Below are 21,489 nucleotides of genomic sequence, written 5' to 3' on the forward strand. Positions count from 1 at the left end.
GCCGGGAGGAAGAAGACCTGTCACTCTTATTTAACAGCTCCCACGCTCCTTGGCTGACGTCGATATTGAATCACCCTTCCTCCGCCCCCGTAACACCCTCTTCATTTCAATGCCTACTCAAAACTTCCGGAAAGAAACCTGAAAGAGGAGGAGCTGCCGTCCAGAACGAGGTTTGGAGCGCTGCGATTCCCTCGCTTTCCTTTTTTGCTTCACAGCGCGCTATTTTATTGGACGGTTGTACTGACGCCAGCCAATAGGAGAGACCGACGCGATGCAGTTCAATTGAGGGGCGTGGTTAACAGCGAGTGACAGAAGGAGGACAGCCGGGGCGGAGTCGCATGAGTGACGTCACAGGGGAAGTTGGTTTATATGCCCCTGACAGCTCCCCGAACAGCTGAGTAGATTGCGAGAGAGCTGGGGAGAGTGCATCTGTTAGCACCCCGTGCTCGGCGCCATGCCACGTTTTGATTGGCTGCTGGCGGCGTATGAGACCCTTCTTATTGGCCGGTGAGAGGCAGGTAAGTGGTAAGTCCTCGGGGAGACGTCACAGAAGCGCGTGGAGCCGGTTAGGTCGTGGCTGTGAAACCGGATCGGGGTTATGGCTCTTATGGTTTAATAATGGCAGCTGCCAGCGATCTCTTATGGTATAATAGCGCTTAGTAGTAGCCGGGTATCCTAGGAATAGTTAAGCGATGCTACTCTTGATAGATATATCTTTATGGTATAATAATGATACAGCTATCGGATCGTATGCTGGAAGTTGCTAACAGAGGCTGACTAATACCTCTTGGGATGTAATCTTGAGATTTAGCACCAGAAGCACCAGATAATGTAACACTTTGAACCAAGTAGATTACTTGATATCGGCGAGATGATTTCTCAAGAAGAAGATACTGTCGGAGAGAAGCCTGACTTTAGTGAGAGGACTAAAATAGTGGATCAGGGCCCTTGAGGGAAGTACAATAGATCGCCTGACAGAATGCTTTATTATGGCTCTTAATATTGCTCCTTACAGACTAGTAAAGAAGGTGGGTGGTACTGAAGTAGAACAAAGTTGTAACTAGATGATCTGAATGGCAGGATGCAGAAAATGATAGTAAATGACGACAAAATGACCAGTATCCAGGGCTGGCTTTAAGATAGGATGGACAGAGGTTGTCTCTGGGAGCCCTAGGTGCATGTGTGCTTAACTTGCTGTAGAGGCTCCCGTATCTAACCTGCCTTGAGCATGTGTGGCTTCCTGCCAGCCCAACTTGCCCAAGTGCACATGTAGTGGTGTGGCTCCTTCCTCCCCACCCAGATTCAACTTGTTGTTTTTTTTGGGGGGGTGGGTGGAGAGGAGGAGTCACAGTTGATACCTTACTCCTTATGGGGGTACTATCAATATGCCTCTGGGGGGGGGGGGGTGCAACTTACCCCAGAACTGGCCCCTGCCAGTAGTAGATGCTCAGAATATCCAGGTATAGGAAATGAAACCCAAACTGTGACAATTTAAGTATGTTTAAGACACAGTGTTATGAGAAGAGCAGATAGAGATACCAAGTAGAAGACAAAATGGAGATGGTGTGATGGTTTGCTTAGTTTTGTAGAACTTTAGAGGGCAAAAGATGGATAAATGTAAGCTACTGCACAGTATGGTGCTGAATCTGGGGGTGCTGTAGGTGCTTGGGCACACCCAGTATTTAGAAAATACCTTGTATGTATCCAGGGAAGGTTATTTCCACTGGGCTTAGCACCCCCAATAATTTTGAAAAGTTGGCTCCTATGGCAATATCGGTTAATCAAGCAGGTTGTGTGAAGTGGCCATGTTTACAACTTTGAGTGCAGCAGGCTCACAAAGGATAGCCTACATGGATCAGACATGATCCTAATGAGATTTTGTGGCTGTGGCCTGATTCCGAAGAGGAATATGGCAATGTCTAGGATAGCTACTGAGGGAGGCCATGGAAGTTGGCATTAAAGTGGGACTTCAGATGTACTTGGAACAAACAGAGGACATTTGGTAGGACTAGAAAATTGTGAAAAGATGGCAGGGAGTTAGTGTTGGGTTAATATGGGACTCTGTGCTTATCTACCTAGAGAGAAAGACTGGGCAGACTGATCAAGTGATCCTTATTTCCTTGTCATCAGCAGCAGATGAATCCATTACAAATGGGTTGTGTCCACCTACCAGCAGGGGGAGATAGAGAACACTGAAAACCATCGTGCCTCTAGGACAGCTAGCTCCATCTGCCTCTCAGTATTCCTCTGTCTTCCAGCAGGGTAGCACGCAGCTTGTTCAGCTCCTTGAAAATTTCTGCCTGGGGAGGCTCCTGTGCTTGGCCAGTTGAGCTGGGGTGTTGTGGCTGGTGGTGCCCACTTTAAAGGCACATAGGTTCGCCCTTTCCCTGCCTTTCCCACTTCCCCCTTTTGGATGTAGGCTTATAGGTTCGCCCTTTCCCTGCCTTTTCCCACCCTATACTGCCTCCGGAGTACCTCTGTAGCTGTTTGCCTCCAACTTTCCTCACAGCGTAAAAAACAAAAACGCGCTTTTTATGCACTGCTATTCTGAGGCTTTTATTGATGCAGCTTGACCGGAGCTCGGTGGACTCGGTCCTTTGAGGTAAGAGCAGTACTCAGCTCCTCCTGGGAGGGCCCGCTGACGGTGTTCCGATCGGGGTGATTTTGGCGCGAAGCCGCCATTTTGTATTTTATTCCGCCGTTTTTCGGCGATGGCTGTTAAGCGCTGTTCCTGTTGTGGCAAGCGCAGATCAGCAGCGGGGCTCTGTAAAACGTGCTGTATAGACAGTAGAGCCAGTACGAGAATGGCGAGCGATGAGTCTTCCCGCTCAATGGAGCTGGCAGCGGGCGCCATCTTGGAAGCTCCGCATGGCTCGACCCCCGCAGTTGCGGAGGAGTCTGTGAGCAGAGGGGCGCCTCGGGCCGAGGCTACCAGAGGAGCTCAGTTCCCTGTAGCTCCTAATTCGGAGACGGGAGGTCAGGCTGAGTTTTTCCTCCCCTGAGTTTGTGCTTATTTTACATAAAGCCTTCATGCTGAAAAGAGCTCAGCCGCAGGTGTCTGACACTGCGTTGCTACCTGGTCTCCCTCCGACTGATGATGGCCCAGGGTAGATGTCAGAAGTGGATGCTCCTGAGCGTTGGATGCACGCTAAACATAGACGGGTAAATTCCCCGTCGGAGAGTGGCGCACCTCCCTTTTCCCCCCCGTGGTCGGGCTGTGGGGACTCTGAGGGATCTGGCAGGCCTTCGTGGTCTGAGGAGCCAGAGGAAGGTGCCGGTTTGCCACTGGATCTGGATGATCCCACTGCGGTTCGGATTTTCCACAGCGATGAGCTGCCAGCGCTTATCTCTGATGCCTTACAGGCCCTCTCTATTGATGATCCTGTTCAAGGCGAGGTCTCCTCTGGTAATCCGAGGATGGCGAGTACTAAGAAGCCTGCTCGAGCCTTTCCTTTGCATGACTCCATCCAAGAGCTTATTTCTTCTCAATGGGCTGACCCAGAGGGGCCCTTGAAAGTGGCCAGGGCGATGGGGCATCTTTACCCTCTGAGTGAGGAGCACTTGGCCCGTTTTGGGATGCCTTAGTCACGGCTGTGGCAGAAAAGACCACCTTCCCAGTAGAGGGAGGGGTCGCCCTGAAGGACACTCAGGACCGGCGCCTGGAATCAGGGCTAAAACGGTCCTTTGAGATTTGGGGCCTAGCCTTAAGGGCGTCTGTTTGCAGTTCTTATGCTGCTCGAGCCTGCCTTTCTTGGTTACAACAGGCAGTGGAACAGCCCGTGGATGGTGCGGAGTCCCTCGCTGAGGTTGCACCGCGCATGGAGTCGGCCTTGTCATTTTTAGCTGACACCCTCTATGATCTGGTCAGAGCTTCGGCTAAACAGATGTCTGTGGTGGTGTCCGCCCGCCGCCTTCTATGGCTACGGCATTGGGCGGCTGACATGGCCTCTAAGCAAAGGCTGGTGAAGTTGCCCTTTCAGGGACTTCTGTTATTTGGAGAGGAGTTGGAGAGGATTGTTAAAGACCTGGGGAATGCTAAACCCCAGTGGTTACCTGAGGATAGGCCGCAGCCTTCTTCCAAGGGTCAGGTGGTTCCCTCCTCCTCTAGACCTCGCTTCCGTGAAGCTAGAAGGTATCGCCCGGGGCACTCTGCTGGGTTTACTCAACGTGCCCGTTTTCAGCAGAGGAACTCCTTTCGCTCGGACAAGCGATCCGCAGCGGCCGGTGCTAGGCCTGGAGTTCAAGGGCGAACCTCTCAATGATGGTGTGCCGGTACACTCCTCCTTTACAGCTGTAGGAGGATGCCTTTCCCTCTTTCTAGAGGAGTGGACCAAGATTACCTCAGATCAGTGGGTCGTGGACCTGATCAGAGAAGGTTACCGATTGGAATTCAATGCCCCGGTGAGAGACGTGTTTTTGGAGTCCCGATGCAGTACTGCCGTCAAACGGGCGGCGGTAGAGGAGACCCTACAAGTCTTGTAGCACCTTGGGGCGGTGATCCCTGTGCCTCCCGCCAAACACGGCTGCGGACGTTACTCCATTTACTTTGTGGTGCCGCGAAAAGGCGGGTCTTTTCGGCCCATTCTCGACTTGAAGGAAGTCAACAAGTCTCTGAGAGTGCAGCATTTTCACATGGAAACCCTGCGCTCTGTCATTGCGGTGGTACAGCCAGGAGAGTTCCTCACGTCTCTGGACCTAAAAGAAGCTTACTTGCACATACCTATTTGGCCCCCGCACCAACTCCGATTTGTAGTGTTGGGAAGACATTTCCAGTTTCGGGCCTTGCCTTTTGGCCTCGCCACAGCTCTCCAAACCTTTTAAAAGGTAATGGTGTGTCGCGTGCCCGCCCATGCGGGACGCGCTCTCGAGGTCCTTTGCATACCTTCAGGCTTCTTCCCCGGGAGCGCGGGGTTTGTGAGTCCTTTAAGGCAAAATCACCCTCCAGGTAGAGAGGAGACAAAACTGGACCGGAACTCCGGACTGGAGTTCTACACCGAACACTCGGAACTGGAACGCACCGGACAGGTGCGCACTGGAGTGGGGCCCGCTGGACTGGACACACTGGAGTGGCCCCACTGGACAGGAACATACAGGAGTGAAACCCGCTGGACTGGAACACACTGGAACGGAACTGGAACATCCTGGACCTAGACTTCACCTACACTTGACTGCCTCCCCCTCGGGTTGAGCCCTCAGGTTCTGGCAGCCGGTAGGACTTACAGGAACAACAGGAAGGAAGGTCCAGGGGTGCCCCCTGGCACCTAGGCGAAGGCAAGGCAGAGAAAGTCCGTGTTCCGGCAGCAGGCAGAACAAGCAATGGTCAGGACAAGGAACAAGACTACGGCTGGAGCCTCAGTATCAAGGAGAACTGGCAACAGGTAGAACAAGGGCAGAAGCTCCAGAAGCAAAAGAAACACACACGGAAACCCAGCAGGCTAAACACAAGAAGACATAGTCAACTGTACAAGCTAGTAGGAAAGCTATACCCAGGCAACCAGACATACACAGGAACATACACAGAGCAAAAACTCAGGAGACTTAGAAAAGCTATACACCAGCTAACAATAAAGCTGTGCCCAAGCTAACAAGTCAAACACTGGAAACAGACACAGAGCAAACTCAGAAGACTTCGTAAAGCTACACACCAGCTAACAACAAAGCTGTGCCCAAGCTAACAAGTCATGCCCTGGAAACATACACAGAACAAACTCAGGAGACTTAGTAAAGCTATACACCAGCTAACAACAAAGCTGTGCCCAAGCTAACAAGTCATACACTGGAGACATACACAGAGCAAACTCAGAAGACTTAGTAAAGCTATACACCAGCTAACAACAAAGCTGTGCCCAAGCTAACAAGTCATACACAGGAAACCAACACAGAGAACTAGCAGAGCTAGACACAGAAGGGTAGGAAACCCAAAGAGCAATAAACACAGAAGGGCAGAAACCCTGCAGAGCTATAAACACAGAAGGGCTGGAAACCCACAAGCGATAAACACAGAAGGGCTGAAAACCCACAGAAGGGTAGGAGACCCACAGAGCAAATAACACAGAAGGGCTGGAAGCCCACAGAACAATAGACAAGGAAAGCAAACGGTGCTAACAGCACACTAACCTCGGGACCTAAGGCACTGCAGAGGAAATGGCAATGCAAAGGCCAGGACTGTAGTCTTCAGGTGACTAATAAAGCCCATCAACACCAGAGCCACAGGTGCAGCAATCACCTTGCAACCAAACAGAGGCTTGACACTCAGAGCAGGCATCCCATAGAAAGTAACAGCGGGAGCCATCTTGGATACTGGCAGAGACGAAGAGGCGGCAGCCATCTTGGAAGAGGCATAGCCCACACAGGTGAGGTTCAGTAGGGCAATCAGCACACAGAGCCAGAGAGAAACTAAGACAGAGACAGAGACAAGCAGAAGCCAGCACAGCCACTGACTCCCTGAAACAGGGTAAGTATGAGGGTAGTCACGGCCATAGTCGTGACAGTACCTCCCCCTCAAGACCCCCCCTCCCGGTCCCCACAGGGGATTCAGGTGTCCAAGGGTAAGTGTGGTGAAACCTCCTGATGGGCTTCAACACACCAACATGAATCACTGGACTGGCAGTAGCAAGCACAACTGGAACTTGAAAAGAGGAGTGGCCCTTGAAACCAGGAAGTCTTTTTGGGCAACTACTATGCCGGCTTAGAGTCTGTGATGCAGCATCTTGGCTGGAACTGGAACTCGGAGCAGGCTCCGCATCTTGGCTGGAACTGGAACTTGGAGCAGGCTCAGCATCTTGGCTGGAACTGGAACTTGGAGCAGGTGTAGCATCTTGGCTGGAACTGGAACTCGGAGCAGGCTCAGCATCTTGGCTGGAACTGGAACTCGGAGCAGGCTCAGCATCTTGGCTGGAACTGGAACTCGGAGCAGGCTCAGCATCTTGGCTGGAACTGGAACTCGGAGCAGGCTCAGCATCTTGGCTGGAACTGGAACTTGGAGCAGGTGCAGCATCTTGGCTGGAACTGGAACTCGGAGCAGGCTCAGCATCTTGGCTGGAACCGGAACTTGGAGCAGGTGCAGCATCTTGGCTGGAACTGGAACTCGGAGCAGGCTCAGCACCTTGGCTGGAACTGGAACTCGGAGGAGATTCAGCTGCAAGGCTGGGCGCCCCCCTCTGGCCGGACTGGGGCGTCTCTCTAACATTAGCTTCAGGCAGCGTCTGCCGAGCAGGGTTCAAGAGGAGACGGCCCTGGGATCCCCAGAGCATGCTAGCAGGCTGAAATGCAGAAAATGGGTTTCTCCGGGCCCCAAGCCGTTGAACACATCTTCTCTCAGCTATTGCTTCGGACTGAACAGGAGCTGAACCGGGACTGGGACCCGGACTTGAATCAGAGTCTTGACTGGAGCGGGAACTCTGGACAGGAGCTGAACCGGGACCGGGACCCGGACTGGTATCAGAGGCTTGACTGGCACAGGAACTCGAGGTGCCCTCTGCCTCCTGGCAGGGATGGAACTTTAACTGAGGCTTGGCAGAAAACACCCTTTGGACAGGGATCGGAGGCTCGATCTGAAGCGCCACTCGAACTGGCCTTCGGAGCGTGATTGGAGGTGCCCTCTGGACTGGAAGCGGAGGTGCCACCTGAACCACCCTGTGGACTGGCACCGGAGGCTTGATTAGAAGCCCCCCTCGCACTGGACTCAGTGGCTGGACTGGACGGGTCACTTGGACAAGAACTGGAGACTTGACCCGGAGTGCCACTTGCATAGGCCTTGGAGACTCCATCGAAGGCTTCCCTCGGACTGGACTCGGAGACTTCAAAGGGCGTGCCACTTGAACGAGGACGGGAGGCTCGACCTGGAGCGCCACTTGCATAGGAATCTGAGGCTCCGTCAGAAGCATCCCTCGGACTGGACTCAGGGGTTTCAAAGGGCTTGCCACTTGAAGGAGGACAGGAGGCTCGGTCAGCTGTGCCACTCGAACAGGAATCGGAGGTTCAATTTGCAGCGTCCCTCGGACTGGACTCAGAGGCTTGACTGGGAGCGCTACCTGAACTGGAATCGGAGGCTCAGTATGAAGCACCCCCTGGACTGGATTCAGGGACCTAGGTGTCGGCCCTTCTTGGACTGGAATCAGAGGCTTGGTACGCCGTCTCACTTGGCCGGACCTCATGGACCTGCATAGAACCGTCCCTCGGGCTGAACTCAGAAACTTAGCTGGCGGCTTCACTCGAACAGGGTTCGAAGGCTCTGCTTGAAACCCTCCTCGGACTGGACTCAGCGCTGGAGGACTGTAATCCTGAATAGGAACTAACCCGCTATGGTACCGCAGGCTGCTCTGCTGAGGAGGCCTGAGCGGAGGAATTCCCCGGCGTCTTCTTTCGGCCTCAGCTTCCGGAGTATCCCGCAGAGCTGGCTCCTCCAGAAGTCTGAGGCGGTAATCCCAGAGCGAGATAGCAGGATTCATGTCAGAAACTGGGCTATGGCGGACCAGACGCCACCAGAGACGCTTTCTTTCAGCTGCTGCTTCAGGAGTATCCTTCAGGGCAGGATCAGACAAAAGTATTTCCCGGTAATCATGGAGCGTCAAAACAGGGTTCAGAGAAAAAATTGGGTTGTAGAAATCCACACCATAATCAGGAACTGCACTGGTGCTGGACCCTGGATTGTCCATAGGAAACGAAGCTGTGGACAGGTAGCCAACCTGGACGGCTGATCTTGCCGGACTCATGGCCTTTGCATTCTGTCGCGTGCCCGCCCATGCGGGACGCGCTCTCGAGGTCCTTTGCATACCTTCAGGCTTCTTCCCCGGGAGCGCGGGGTTTGTGAGTCCTTTAAGGCAAAATCACCCTCCAGGTAGAGAGGAGACAAAACTGGACCGGAACTCCGGACTGGAGTTCTACACCGGAACACTCGGAACTGGAACGCACCGGACAGGTGCGCACTGGAGTGGGGCCCGCTGGACTGGACACACTGGAGTGGCCCCACTGGACAGGAACATACAGGAGTGAAACCCGCTGGACTGGAACACACTGGAACGGAACTGGAACATCCTGGACCTAGACTTCACCTACACTTGACTGCCTCCCCCTCGGGTTGAGCCCTCAGGTTCTGGCAGCCGGTAGGACTTACAGGAACAACAGGAAGGAAGGTCCAGGGGTGCCCCCTGGCACCTAGGCGAAGGCAAGGCAGAGAAAGTCCGTGTTCCGGCAGCAGGCAGAACAAGCAATGGTCAGGACAAGGAACAAGACTACGGCTGGAGCCTCAGTATCAAGGAGAACTGGCAACAGGTAGAACAAGGGCAGAAGCTCCAGAAGCAAAAGAAACACACACGGAAACCCAGCAGGCTAAACACAAGAAGACATAGTCAACTGTACAAGCTAGTAGGAAAGCTATACCCAGGCAACCAGACATACACAGGAACATACACAGAGCAAAAACTCAGGAGACTTAGAAAAGCTATACACCAGCTAACAATAAAGCTGTGCCCAAGCTAACAAGTCAAACACTGGAAACAGACACAGAGCAAACTCAGAAGACTTCGTAAAGCTACACACCAGCTAACAACAAAGCTGTGCCCAAGCTAACAAGTCATGCCCTGGAAACATACACAGAACAAACTCAGGAGACTTAGTAAAGCTATACACCAGCTAACAACAAAGCTGTGCCCAAGCTAACAAGTCATACACTGGAGACATACACAGAGCAAACTCAGAAGACTTAGTAAAGCTATACACCAGCTAACAACAAAGCTGTGCCCAAGCTAACAAGTCATACACAGGAAACCAACACAGAGAACTAGCAGAGCTAGACACAGAAGGGTAGGAAACCCAAAGAGCAATAAACACAGAAGGGCAGAAACCCTGCAGAGCTATAAACACAGAAGGGCTGGAAACCCACAAGCGATAAACACAGAAGGGCTGAAAACCCACAGAAGGGTAGGAGACCCACAGAGCAAATAACACAGAAGGGCTGGAAGCCCACAGAACAATAGACAAGGAAAGCAAACGGTGCTAACAGCACACTAACCTCGGGACCTAAGGCACTGCAGAGGAAATGGCAATGCAAAGGCCAGGACTGTAGTCTTCAGGTGACTAATAAAGCCCATCAACACCAGAGCCACAGGTGCAGCAATCACCTTGCAACCAAACAGAGGCTTGACACTCAGAGCAGGCATCCCATAGAAAGTAACAGCGGGAGCCATCTTGGATACTGGCAGAGACGAAGAGGCGGCAGCCATCTTGGAAGAGGCATAGCCCACACAGGTGAGGTTCAGTAGGGCAATCAGCACACAGAGCCAGAGAGAAACTAAGACAGAGACAGAGACAGAGACAAGCAGAAGCCAGCACAGCCACTGACTCCCTGAAACAGGGTAAGTATGAGGGTAGTCACGGCCATAGTCGTGACATGGTGGTAGTAGCTGCCTTTCTCAGGCGAGAGGGTATCCAGGTTCACCCGTACCTAGACGACTGGCTCATCAGAGCGGACTCGGCAAAAGAGAGTCATCATGTCACAGCCAGCGTGGTCTCAGTACTGCAATCTCTGGGCTGGGTCATCAATGTACCCAAAAGTCACCTGACCCCCTCTCAATGTCTAGACTATTTGGGGGTCCGGTTCGACATGGCCCTGGGGTTTGTTTATCTACCCGACCAAAGGCGGTGCAAGCTTCAGAATCAGGTCCGTCTGCTCTTGAGGATGCCTCGCCCGCAAGCTTGGGACGTTGTCCAGCTGTTGGGGTCGATGACGGCCACATTAGAAGTGGTGCCATGGGCGAGAGCGCATATGAGACCTCTGCAGATTGCCCTGCTTCAACGATGGTCTCCGATGTCCCAGGATTATCAACGCAGATTCACGTGGCTCCCTGCGGCCCGACTCAGTATTGAGTGGTGGCTCTCAGACAGCATGCTGCAGTGAGGCATGCCGCTAGCGCTTCCCGATGGTGCCTGGTGGTAACAGATGCCAGCCTGAAGGGCTGGGGAGCACATTGCCAGGGAAGCTATGCCCAGGGTCTATGGACACCCGAGGAAACGGGGTGATCCATCAATCGCTTAGAACTGAAAGCGATATTTCAGGCGCTTCTGGCCTTTCACAAAACCCTGGAGGGACTGGCTGTCAGAGTTCTGTCGGACAACACAACAGCAGTGGCCTACATAAATCGACAAAGCGGCACTAAGTGCAGAGCACTGGCCGCGGAGGCTGCTCTAATTTGCCACTGGGCCGAGCTTCATCTGCAGCTTCTGTCAGCAGCTCACATAGCAGGTCAGAGCTACGTGCAAGCCGATTTTCTAAGCAGGCATCAAATCGACCCAGTGGAGTGGGAACTGGCAGACGAAGTGTTCCTTTAGATCTGTGCCAAATGGGGAAAGCCCGTAATGGATCTTATGGCGTCAAGCACAAATGCCAAAGTCCCGTCCTTTTTCAGCAGACAGAGAGATCCTCGCTCGGCGGGGTTGGATGCCTTGGCTCAACCCTGGCCTCCGGGCCTCCTGTATGTGTTCCCTCCTTGGTCCTTAATAGGGCGGCGGCTCCTGCAAATTCGGCTACATCAAGGAGTGGTGATCCTCATTGCTCCGGATTGGCCCAGGCGGCCGTGCTATTTGGATCTCCGGGGGATGGTGGTGGAGGCTCCCCTTCCTTTGCCTCTGGTTCCGAACCTGTTGACACAGGGCCCGGTGACCATGGAGGATCCATGCCGCTTTGGTCTTATGGCATAGCTATTGAGAGGGCGCAATTGAGAGACAAAGGTTATTCTAACAAGGTCATCTCCACTCTCTTGCAGGCCCGCAAGCGTTCCACTTCCGTTGCCTATGCTCGGACCTGGCACCAGTTTGAGGCTTGGTGTGCTTCTAAAGCGATCACATCCATGCGGGCTTCTGTCTCGCCGACACTTGACTTTCTGCAGGATGGTTTACAAAAAGGCTTGGCCTATAATTCCCTGCATGTTCAAGTGGCAGCATTGTCATGCTTTCAGGGGAAGGTCGCTGGCCTCTCCCTGGCTTCACATCCGGACATTGCACAGTTTCTGAGAGGGGTGCTTCGGCTCTGGCCTCCCGTGCGGGCCCCTTGCCTGGCCTGGAACCTGGGGCTAGTATTAAGGCTCTTCAGTGTTCGCCCTTCGAGCTGCTGAAGCAAGCTTCGGAGAAGGATGTGACTCTAAAGACGGGCTTTTTGGTGGCCATTGCATCGGCGAGACGGGTATCTGAGCTCCAGGCGCTGTCCTGTCGAGACCCTTTTCTGCAATTAGAGTCCGGAGTAACGGTACGTACTGTGCCTTCCTTCATGCCTAAGGTGGTTTCAGCGTTTCACCTAAACCAGCCTATCTATTTGCCCTCCTTTACTAGGGAGGAGTTTCCAGAATCCTTTGGGCAGTTGCACCTCCTGGATGTGCGCCGGGCTCTGTTGCAGTATCTGCAGATGTCAAATGCTTTCAGGACCTCTGATCACCTTTTTGTATTGTTGTCAGGTCCTCGCAGAGGGTCTCCAGTGTCTAAAGCCACTATAGCCCGTTGGCTTAAGGAAGCCATTTTTTCTGCATATCTGCTGTCTGGCTGGCCTCCGCCTGACGCCTTTAAGGCTCATTCCACAAGAACGATTTCCTCCTCTTGGGCTGAAACTGGAGCGCTCTCTCTTCAAGAGATATGTAGTGCAGCAACTTGGGCTTCTAAGCTTTCTTTTGCCTGACATTACAGGCTGGATGTGGCTGCCAGGAGGGACGCGCTTTTTGGAGCACAAGTGCTTGTGCGTGGTGTGGCTTGTTCCCGCCCTATCTAGGGATTGCTTTGATACATCCCATTCATAATAGATTCATCTGCTGCTGATGACAAGGAAGGGAAAATTAGGTTCTTACCTTGGTAATTTTCTTTCCTTTAGTCACAGCAGATGAATCAATGATCCCTCTCTGATTGACTCTGTTTTGTGTTCAGTTTTTCCTGCAGACATGTTCCCTCATTGGGAGAAGTTGGACAACAGTCTTCAGGATTTCTGTTCTACTACAAGAGGTTGAGTTCGTCCCTCCTTTGTGTTATTGCTCCTGTTCTGGGGCGTTCGTTCGCTGTGAGGAAAGTTCATGTTATGCTACTTTGCGGTTTAACACTGCTTTGGAAGCTTCAAAATACTGAGAGGCAGATGGAGCTAGCTGTCCTAGAGGCACTATGGTTTTCAGTGTTCTTTATCTCCCCCTGCTGGTAGGTGGATACAACCCATTCGTAATGGATTCATCTGCTATGACTAAAGGAAAGGAAATTACCAAGGTAAGAACCTAATTTTCCCATCCTAGCATCTGTAGTGTTTTATGTAGCTTACCTCAGCTGGGGTATCCTGCTAGTAGAAACAAGAGGCTGGTAGTGATGTCCCTTATGATATATAACAGGGCTTACTAGTGATGTGGCTGTCTCATGGGATGTATGAGATGGGATGGGTAACAGGTTATTCACATACATAACCAAGGCATTGCTGAACTTTTGATTTTGATTTAATTTAATTTGTTACTTTTCCAAAATTGAGTACTAGGCAAGTTACATACTCGGGTACTGTAGATATTTCCTTTTTGTCTGAAAACTTAATTTTAGGGAGCAGTTTACTAAAAGTGTTCAACACTTTTATGTCTGTGGAGGAAATGTTTTCCTAAATAGGGCTCTTAGAATGTACGTGAGGCAGTGATGGGTGATGTGACCTCCAAGTTTACAAGAAGCATCAGAGAAAAAGCTTTTGGTTTATTTCATTCTGTTAAGTGATTTACTTGTGGTGCAGGTAACAGTGTATTGAAGAGGTAGTGTGAAGATTTAGGGGTTCAGCACTGATATGCTGGACTCCGTGAGTGCATCTGACAGTAACATAAGGGGCAAGGAGGAGGATCTGGGAAGGGTGGATATGTTTAAGAAAGCCTGGTGATGAGGTGACCCTAGTCTTTCACAAATGTGAGTGTATTTTATCTTACGTTTTTTTGTTGCAAAATAAATTTGTGGTTTGTAGTGTATTTAAACTAATTTTATGTATGTTTGACATGATTGTAAGTAACTTGGATCAGTGGCACATGAGAGCTGAGAAAACACAGTGGGAATGACTAAACGGATGAGCCATGATAGTCAGTTGAAGACAGGCAACAGGACTCAACAAAAACCGTGTTTCAGCATAAAGCCTTCATCAGGAGCCCTAGTTGGATTGTCTTATGTTGATAAAATCGTGACTCAAATTTTTCCAGTGAGTTATTTCCAAAGAAGCATAATCTGAACAGTCATTAGCACAGGAACACTTCTGTTCAGAGCAAGGTCACTTGAGAACGTGTGTTACCGTTGCCTGTCTTCAGTGGATTATCCTGAACACTCCTTTTGACTTCCTGGTTCACCTGTTTAATCATTCCCGCTTTGCTTTTTCTGCATTCTGGCATGTGTGGGTTTACCTTTAAAACATATGTAAGATTTACACTGGAGGAGGCATGACTGCTAATGTCTCTCTCTCTCTGCTCTGTAAAAGGCCTGAATGCAAATCATGCCCCTTGTTTTGCTCAATATATATGCGGGAGATTAGGATTATTTAAATGTTTTATATAAATCCATAAAGTTTAGAATCAATTTAAATACTGAAATCCTTTCTGATGTACATGTATTCTAAGTGAATGAATGTGTATCTATTTCCTGACTGCCCATTTTCATCAGCTACTTCCCAGCTTGATGCTTAATTCACAATTTCCTGTTCAACTTAAAGAAATAGTTGTGTGGTTGAACAGGATCCAGTGAGCTAAGATCTTTTGTTCCACCTTGAGGATAAGGCCTTGGAGGTTTCACAAGCTTTTGTATAAAATAACATCAAGACTCGCATCAACCAGGTTTTTAAATTTATTTCATTCTTAGAGAAGGGTAACATTGATATTAACCAACTACAGAAGAGAGTTTAACTTTTTTTTGCTATTCCAGAGTCAAAATACAGCCAGCAAAATGCAGCGCACAAAAGTAGATCTTCAGAGAGAATATAGCAGTTATTGTGCTGACAACACAATGTAGCCTAGTGGTTGGTGTGCAGAGATGGTAGACACAGGATTATAACCCAGGTCCCTATATTCCCCCCCACCAGCTCCCACTGACTATGTGCAAGTCCCACGCAGACATTCTGTACTCCAGTCAGAGGAGAAGGTACTTTAAGCTCAAAATGAATCGGAACATCACACAAACGGCAATTATAAAAACCCAAATCAGGCTGACTGGTGGTAACATGCAGAGGAATCTGGGTTTAGTTTCTGGGTCAGCTTTTCCATTCTTGGGTCTGGTGGAGTGAGCCATCACTATGCAGTGGCTGGATTTTAAGGCCTCTGATCGCAGGTGTCCAGCGGGAGATCTGGTGAATGCTGCCGGTTTTTAACCCTGATGCTGACTGCGCTGGAAACCCAAAGCAACAGGACGAAGCTACTTGGTCAAGGAGTCCCAGAACTTGCAAATTTTAAGAGACTCTCCAGTATTGAAAAACTGGGCAGTAGTCCTGAGTCAAAAGGCACATCACAGGCCTCTAGCAAGAGCTGCAGAGATTCTTCGGTCCCTCCCCCTGTTCTAGGGGCTAGAAGGAGACCAGAGAATTTTTTGACCTTCCCCCTTCTCCATGTTCTTGAGGCTTAACTATGTATCATCATTTGTACTGATCCTCCATTCCTGTAAAACTCAAACCAGTTGACCAGAATGACAGGTGTCCTGTGCAAATAAGCTTTCATGTTCGAAGTATATCCATTTAGAAGGCAACATCGAAAAGAATCGGCTGGCTATTGATGCACATTGTTCCTTTCTCATTTAGTGGAGAGCAACCAGGGTGTCTATTTATAGCAATCCAGCAGGCCTGTTCTGTTTCTTGTCCCTAGAGGGAGAACACTGGTTTAGTGTAGTTTGGAGAAGCAAAGGGAAATATATACCATAAGTTACCCCTTGTTCTTTCAAACAAATCTAAAAATTTTGCTTGTTAATTTTACTTGAAAATGAATTACAAACTGGAGCCTTACATTCATAAAAGCAGGCTCACTGGCCACAGGTAATGGGGCAGAATGCCACCGCAAGCACCATGACGGTGAAAGTAGGAGAGCAATAATGTTAGATCAGTCAGGCGCTGCTGAGGAAACTGTCTCTGTGCTGGAGAAAATCTGTGAATTCCTACTGCGATTCCCAAACCTATCCCGAGGGGAACCACAGCCAGTCAGGTTTTCAGGATATCCACAATGAATATGCATTTGAGTGACTTTTGCATACACTACCTCCTTGGTATGCAAATCAAGCTCGTGCATATTCATCTTAGATATCCTGAAAATCGACTGGCTGGGAGCCTCCCCCCCCCCCCCCCCCCCCCCCGATAGGTTTGGAAGCTCCTGTCCTTCTGTAGTAAAAGCTTTGGATGCAGTTGGAATCAGTAAGGCCTTTGTAAGAACATATTTGAACTCACTTTGAATAAAATAGCTTGGTTCTTGCTATATGGTCTGGTCTTTGACCCCCCCCCCCCCCCCCCCCCCCTCTTTTCTGCTGTCCTATCTATATTTCTAGGTCTTTTCCTTAAGCCTCTCCTAATATTGATATTGTGCACTGCTATGATGTTGGCTTACCTTAGTGGTATAACAAATAAATGCAACCTGAACAAAAATTAATTTTATTTCTTTATTTTATTTTTTTCTTTTTTAGATTCATGTTGGCCAAAGGCATTAAACGAAAGTACAGCGAGATGAGTGGCAGAACGGATTTTCCTCCAGATGCAGTGGGAGGTTGCAGGGACCCAGTGACAACTGTGCCTTCACCCTCTCTGCTAAACCTCTCCCTGCTGAAGTTGCATCGGAGCTTAGGCCACGTGGAGCCCAATTTACGACATCTGGTTCTTGTGGCAAACACCTTGCGTCGTCTGCAAGGTGATGTTAGAGTAGAGCCGAGCCACCAGGCAAACACCTGGAGAGCAGCCAGCAGCCCCGCACCACTGATGACTTCATCCAGGGAAGACTTGGATATCTGTAGGCGACAGATCCAGGGGGATGATCTTCTCCTCTCCAACTGTGATACCTCTTGGTATGCCTCTGTTTCTACCATGCTGGAAGACTTAAACCAAGTGGAGGGGCCGAGTAGTAATTCTCACCCCTTACCCCTACCGGACGATCCCATTGACTCTCTGAAGGTCAGCGGAGGGAGCCTGGAAGGAGCAAAAGTGGAGCCTGTTCAGTCTGCTCCTGCCTCACCTGCACCTTTAGAAATTCTCAGCTCCGGCAGCTACTTGCTAGAGGATAATTTCCAGGACATCTTTGAGGACATCGATACTTCCATGTATGACTGTGAGCCATGGTCTCCCTCTAGCCTAGTGAATTTTAAAGCATTTGCCAACACAGAGGACACTGAAGTAAAGCCTTTGACCAGTGGACAGAACGGGAAACTGGAGCTGACAGAATTGGATTATTTAATGGATGTACTTGTAGGGACCCAAGCCTGCTGATGAGATGGCAGAACTGGGCAACTGAACAGTATTAAAATCAGCTTCCTACATCATGGGTGTGTTTTAGATGGTTGTAAATAAGCAGAGCGGGGGACCCTACTACCCCAAAGCTTCCTTACTCTAATTTATTTGTACTGGAAGGGTTGATAAAATTAATTAAAATCAGAAACAGTTGGGACTGCACTGATGTCACAGGAAGAGTCTGTAATCCTCAAAGTGCACCCTGCATATTTTATTATCCAAGTCTGGGTAATACTGATTCCACTGGAATCTCAAGAACAAAACCTGGTAGCCAGACCTCTGCGTGTTCAAATACAATACCACTTTGAGGCAGAAGTGTACAAACTGTTCTCTTGGGTGTGGCTCGCCAAATGTAACAAGTGGTTGTTATGCGTTTACGGTAAAGAAATTAGCAAAGAAAAGTTATTACAAGCAAGTAATTCCTTAGATGGAGGTATATTATGAAGTGCTCTATTTTTAATATTTAACTTATTTAAAGCTGTGTAGATCAGACTGCTTTAATCACGAGGTGGAGAGAGCTGTGCATGTTCTCTGAATATAGCAATGCTTCCCCAGCCAGTCAGGTTTTCAGGATATTCAAAATGAATATTCATGGGAGAGATTTACATGGACTGCCTCCATTGTATGCACATCTCTCCCATGAAGAGCTATTGTGGATATCCTGAAAATGTGACTGGCTCTGAAGTCCCTCAGGACTTTGTAATCCAGTGGTTCCCAGCATCTCATGAAAAACAGCCAGTGCTAAGCTGGGGTCAATTTTATTTCTTTTGCGGTAGGAAAGGATTTATTGCAAAAATCAATGTTGTTGGAGGGTTGTGCTTCTAATGTCTGTCTGCATGACCTGTAGCTTCCTGCCATTGCTCCCTAGATGGTTAGTTCTTAAATTCTTATTAATGTCATAAATATCTAGGATCAATTAGGCTTTTGCACTGTCAATGTACAAAATATGGTGAACAGGATCCCTTTTGACTCCATAAATAGTCTGGGGGTAAGGTTGACCATGTTGGTTAAAAGACGCTATAGAGTACCGCAGTTGGCCAATCTTTAATTCATTATACTAAAGTGAAGTTACACATGTGATCTCAGATGCTGAATTCCTTTAGCACTAATACTGGTATTCTTGTGTATTCCTGTGTTTGATATCATGCTTCACCTAGGGGTGAGTTGCACATTTAAAGAAAACAACCCTTAGAGTCCGTATCAAGTTAGCCCTTCCTGCTGAAAAAACTTTGGGTCATGTGACTACTCGTGCAAACCCCACATTTCCCCCTATGGTTCAGAGGGCAGGTCTGGGGTAAAAAATGGGATTCTTTTAGCTGAACTCTTAACTAGGTGTGTAAGACCCAATTACCAATTTGCACTCAGAGCAAGAGCTGGCTTTTGTGTCTTGAGGCGCTCTGTAGCAGCTATGAGAGTGCAGGTTAGTATAAAAGAAGAATTTGCTTTATCTTATCTGCCATTTGATCTGTATTCTCTTGCCCTCTGCCACTTGGGACTCTTTTATTTCTCTGTCCCATGTTTGCTTGCAACTGTTTTGCCCCTGTAACCTGTACTGGAAGTCTGTTATAATGTTTACTACTCTCTTACTCTAATTGTCTCGCATTCTGCTTCACATATGGCCTTGTGTGCAAGCTTATTCTTCTTTCTAGTATTTCTTAATGTTTGTTTTTGTTTTGATTCTTGGTATACTGTGTACAGCTCCAGCCAGTCACCGCTTTCCTCAAGGTGAGAGTTTTCCAGAGCGCTGCAGTGATGTGTGGGCTGAAGCCAGTAGGTGGAACTTGGCATCTGGATTACATTTTGGGGTGTACCAAGATGGCAGCTGTACTGGGAGAATTAAAACCACCGTGGGTGGAGATGGGCTTCAGTCTTGTGACGTGACATGCCGTCTCCTGTTATCAACATCCTGGGGCGGAATAATGGCAAAGACTTTTACTAAAACCCAGTCAGGCTACGTTGACTGCACCCTCTCCTACCCCATTTTCTCTACTGAAACTGAAGAAACCCATTTTGTAGTAGTTTCATGGCGGAATGGGTCCTGTAACATTTAATACAGACTATGGGGAAGTTGTGAAGCCTGCAAGGGAACTATTCTAATGGTCTTCTAGCATGGTTGTGGGGTGATGGGTCTCTAAGCTCAATGCCTATGCAGTTTTGGCTACCTACTACCTATTTTCACATTTAAGCCCCAGCTATTCCTATTCTTTGTGTTCACTTTGTCAGAACTGCAGTATTCCTTTACCTTTGTGGCTGGGGCTGCCAAAGCCCTGCCAGCCAAATAAATAGTGTTTCTGTTCCCCTCCTTCTCGCCTGCTTCTTTCCTGAAGACATCAGTGGCGTGCCTTCAGGCGCTGACAGTAAGACTCTCATGCATGCTCTGAGCATGTGTGAAAAGTTCCAATGGAAGCTGCTGAGAAAGAGGGGAGCAGAGGCACCCTATTGCTTTGGCTTGGCTGTCCCCGCCAGCAAAGGTAAGGCTGTCATGGGGGGGGGGGGGAGAGAGGAATATGTTGCCCCTTCTCCTCTCCCCAGTCCACAGGTGCACACCCCCAAAATTGGAGGGTTGGCTATGCCCCTGGTTTTAACAAATTGTTGTCTTGGAGTTTTGGCCCTTTTTTTCTTCTGAGCAGAGTTCTGTAACCTTCTTTTAGTAATAGATTACATTGGTGTTGGTGGTGACACCCTTCCCTGGTCCAGTCTGATTAAGAAGTACTCTCCTAACATGCTGTGATGTTCTGCATATAAAGAAAAAATACTTTTTTTCCTTCCCTTTCCTCTGGTTGGTACCTATAGACCTTCCCTACCATATGCCTTTAGTTTGGGTTCTATCCAAACTAGAAAATGACACAGGGACAGAGTTTGTTCCTATTGCTGTAGGCTCTGTCCTCATCTGCACAAGCCTCAAACACTTAAGATTTTATATTTAAATCTTTTCTTTAAAGTATAAAAAGCAACAATATGCTGTACAACTGCCCCTCCCCCCCCTTGCCACCCTCTACCACCCTAACCCTAACGGTATTGGACTTCTACTACCCCAAGAAACCCTAAACCACCCTGTTAAAATGGCCAGGGGGACAAAATAAAACCCGCTCTGTATGTGTTGGGGGGTGGGGATGAAGAAATATGCTCTATGGAGCACTGTTAAAATTTTTTAATCTGTGGATGAATAACAAGTCATCAACAATCTCAGGATTCAGTCTAGCTCTCCTGTCTTCCACAGTCCTTCTCGCAATAGAAAATGTCCTGGTATTAGGAATACACAGGATCTGCTGTGCAAGTTTTGCCAGTTGTGGCCAGCACTTTTGCTTGTTTTTCCAAAAATTCAAAACATCATCGTCTTCATCACTTGAACATAAATAACCATCCAATTCATTAACAATAGTCTTCAAAGGAGGCATTGTTCTAGAAATGTTGCTCGGAAAACTGCTACCATCCATTTTTCTTCTTTTGGGGGGGGGGGGGGGCTCGTCTCCAGATGCAACGCTTTCTGGGAATGTCAATTATAGAGGATCCTGAGATGTTGATGGATTTGAGCCTTCCATTTTGATCTGGTTTTGGTACAGCCTTCTCAAAGATTCGGTTGCCTGTGTTTTTACATCATCTGGGATTGTCTTTCAGATGTAGGTGTTGGAAATGCTCCTTGAGGATGGCAATAATGGATGAATCTGTTGCAGTAACAGTGAGATGCTTGAGCAATTGGGCCTGTGATGGCAGAACGTTGCAGATGGTAGGAGTCTGATCAGCAGATAAGATTTTTGTTGCCTCATCAAAGGCAGACAAGACACAAATAATGTCATTTAACGGTGCTTCATTTAAATCCAAAAGCAGCTTCTGCAGTTTTTTTTAATCTTTGAATTCAGTTGTCTAAGATGTGTCAATATATTGATACTAACGCTTTACAGATGCTGTTCCATCTAGTTGGAACAGCCTGTTTTAAGGTTAGGCTCAAGCTTTTAGAGAACGATACGGAGACAGTGTTTGGCCTTGGCCCCATCCCCTTGTCATTCTGTAATCCAAACAGCAGTTTATTAAATCTACTTTTCATT

At 48.9% G+C, this 21,489-nt stretch overlaps 1 protein-coding gene across 3 annotated transcripts in view; it reads left to right on the top strand.

The window, feature by feature from the left end:
- SERTAD1 (SERTA domain containing 1) overlaps positions 1-19,155 on the top strand; it is a 44,221-nt gene extending 25,066 nt beyond the window's left edge. The window contains exons 1-2 of one of the 3 annotated variants that reach the window (XM_030218917.1): positions 420-518; positions 16,630-19,155. In XM_030218917.1, coding sequence (XP_030074777.1) covers positions 16,634-17,422 — 789 coding nt within the window. In that variant the 5' untranslated portion in view covers positions 420-518; positions 16,630-16,633 and the 3' untranslated portion in view covers positions 17,423-19,155. Of the gene's footprint in view, positions 1-419; positions 519-570; positions 645-16,629 lie in introns of those variants that run through there. The other 2 variants (XM_030218919.1, XM_030218918.1) reach the window with 2 other exon arrangements.
- The last annotated feature ends 2,334 nt before the right edge of the window (positions 19,156-21,489 follow it).

This window comes from Microcaecilia unicolor, chromosome 11, assembly GCF_901765095.1.
Source record: "Microcaecilia unicolor chromosome 11, aMicUni1.1, whole genome shotgun sequence".
Lineage (NCBI taxonomy): Eukaryota > Metazoa > Chordata > Amphibia > Gymnophiona > Siphonopidae > Microcaecilia > Microcaecilia unicolor.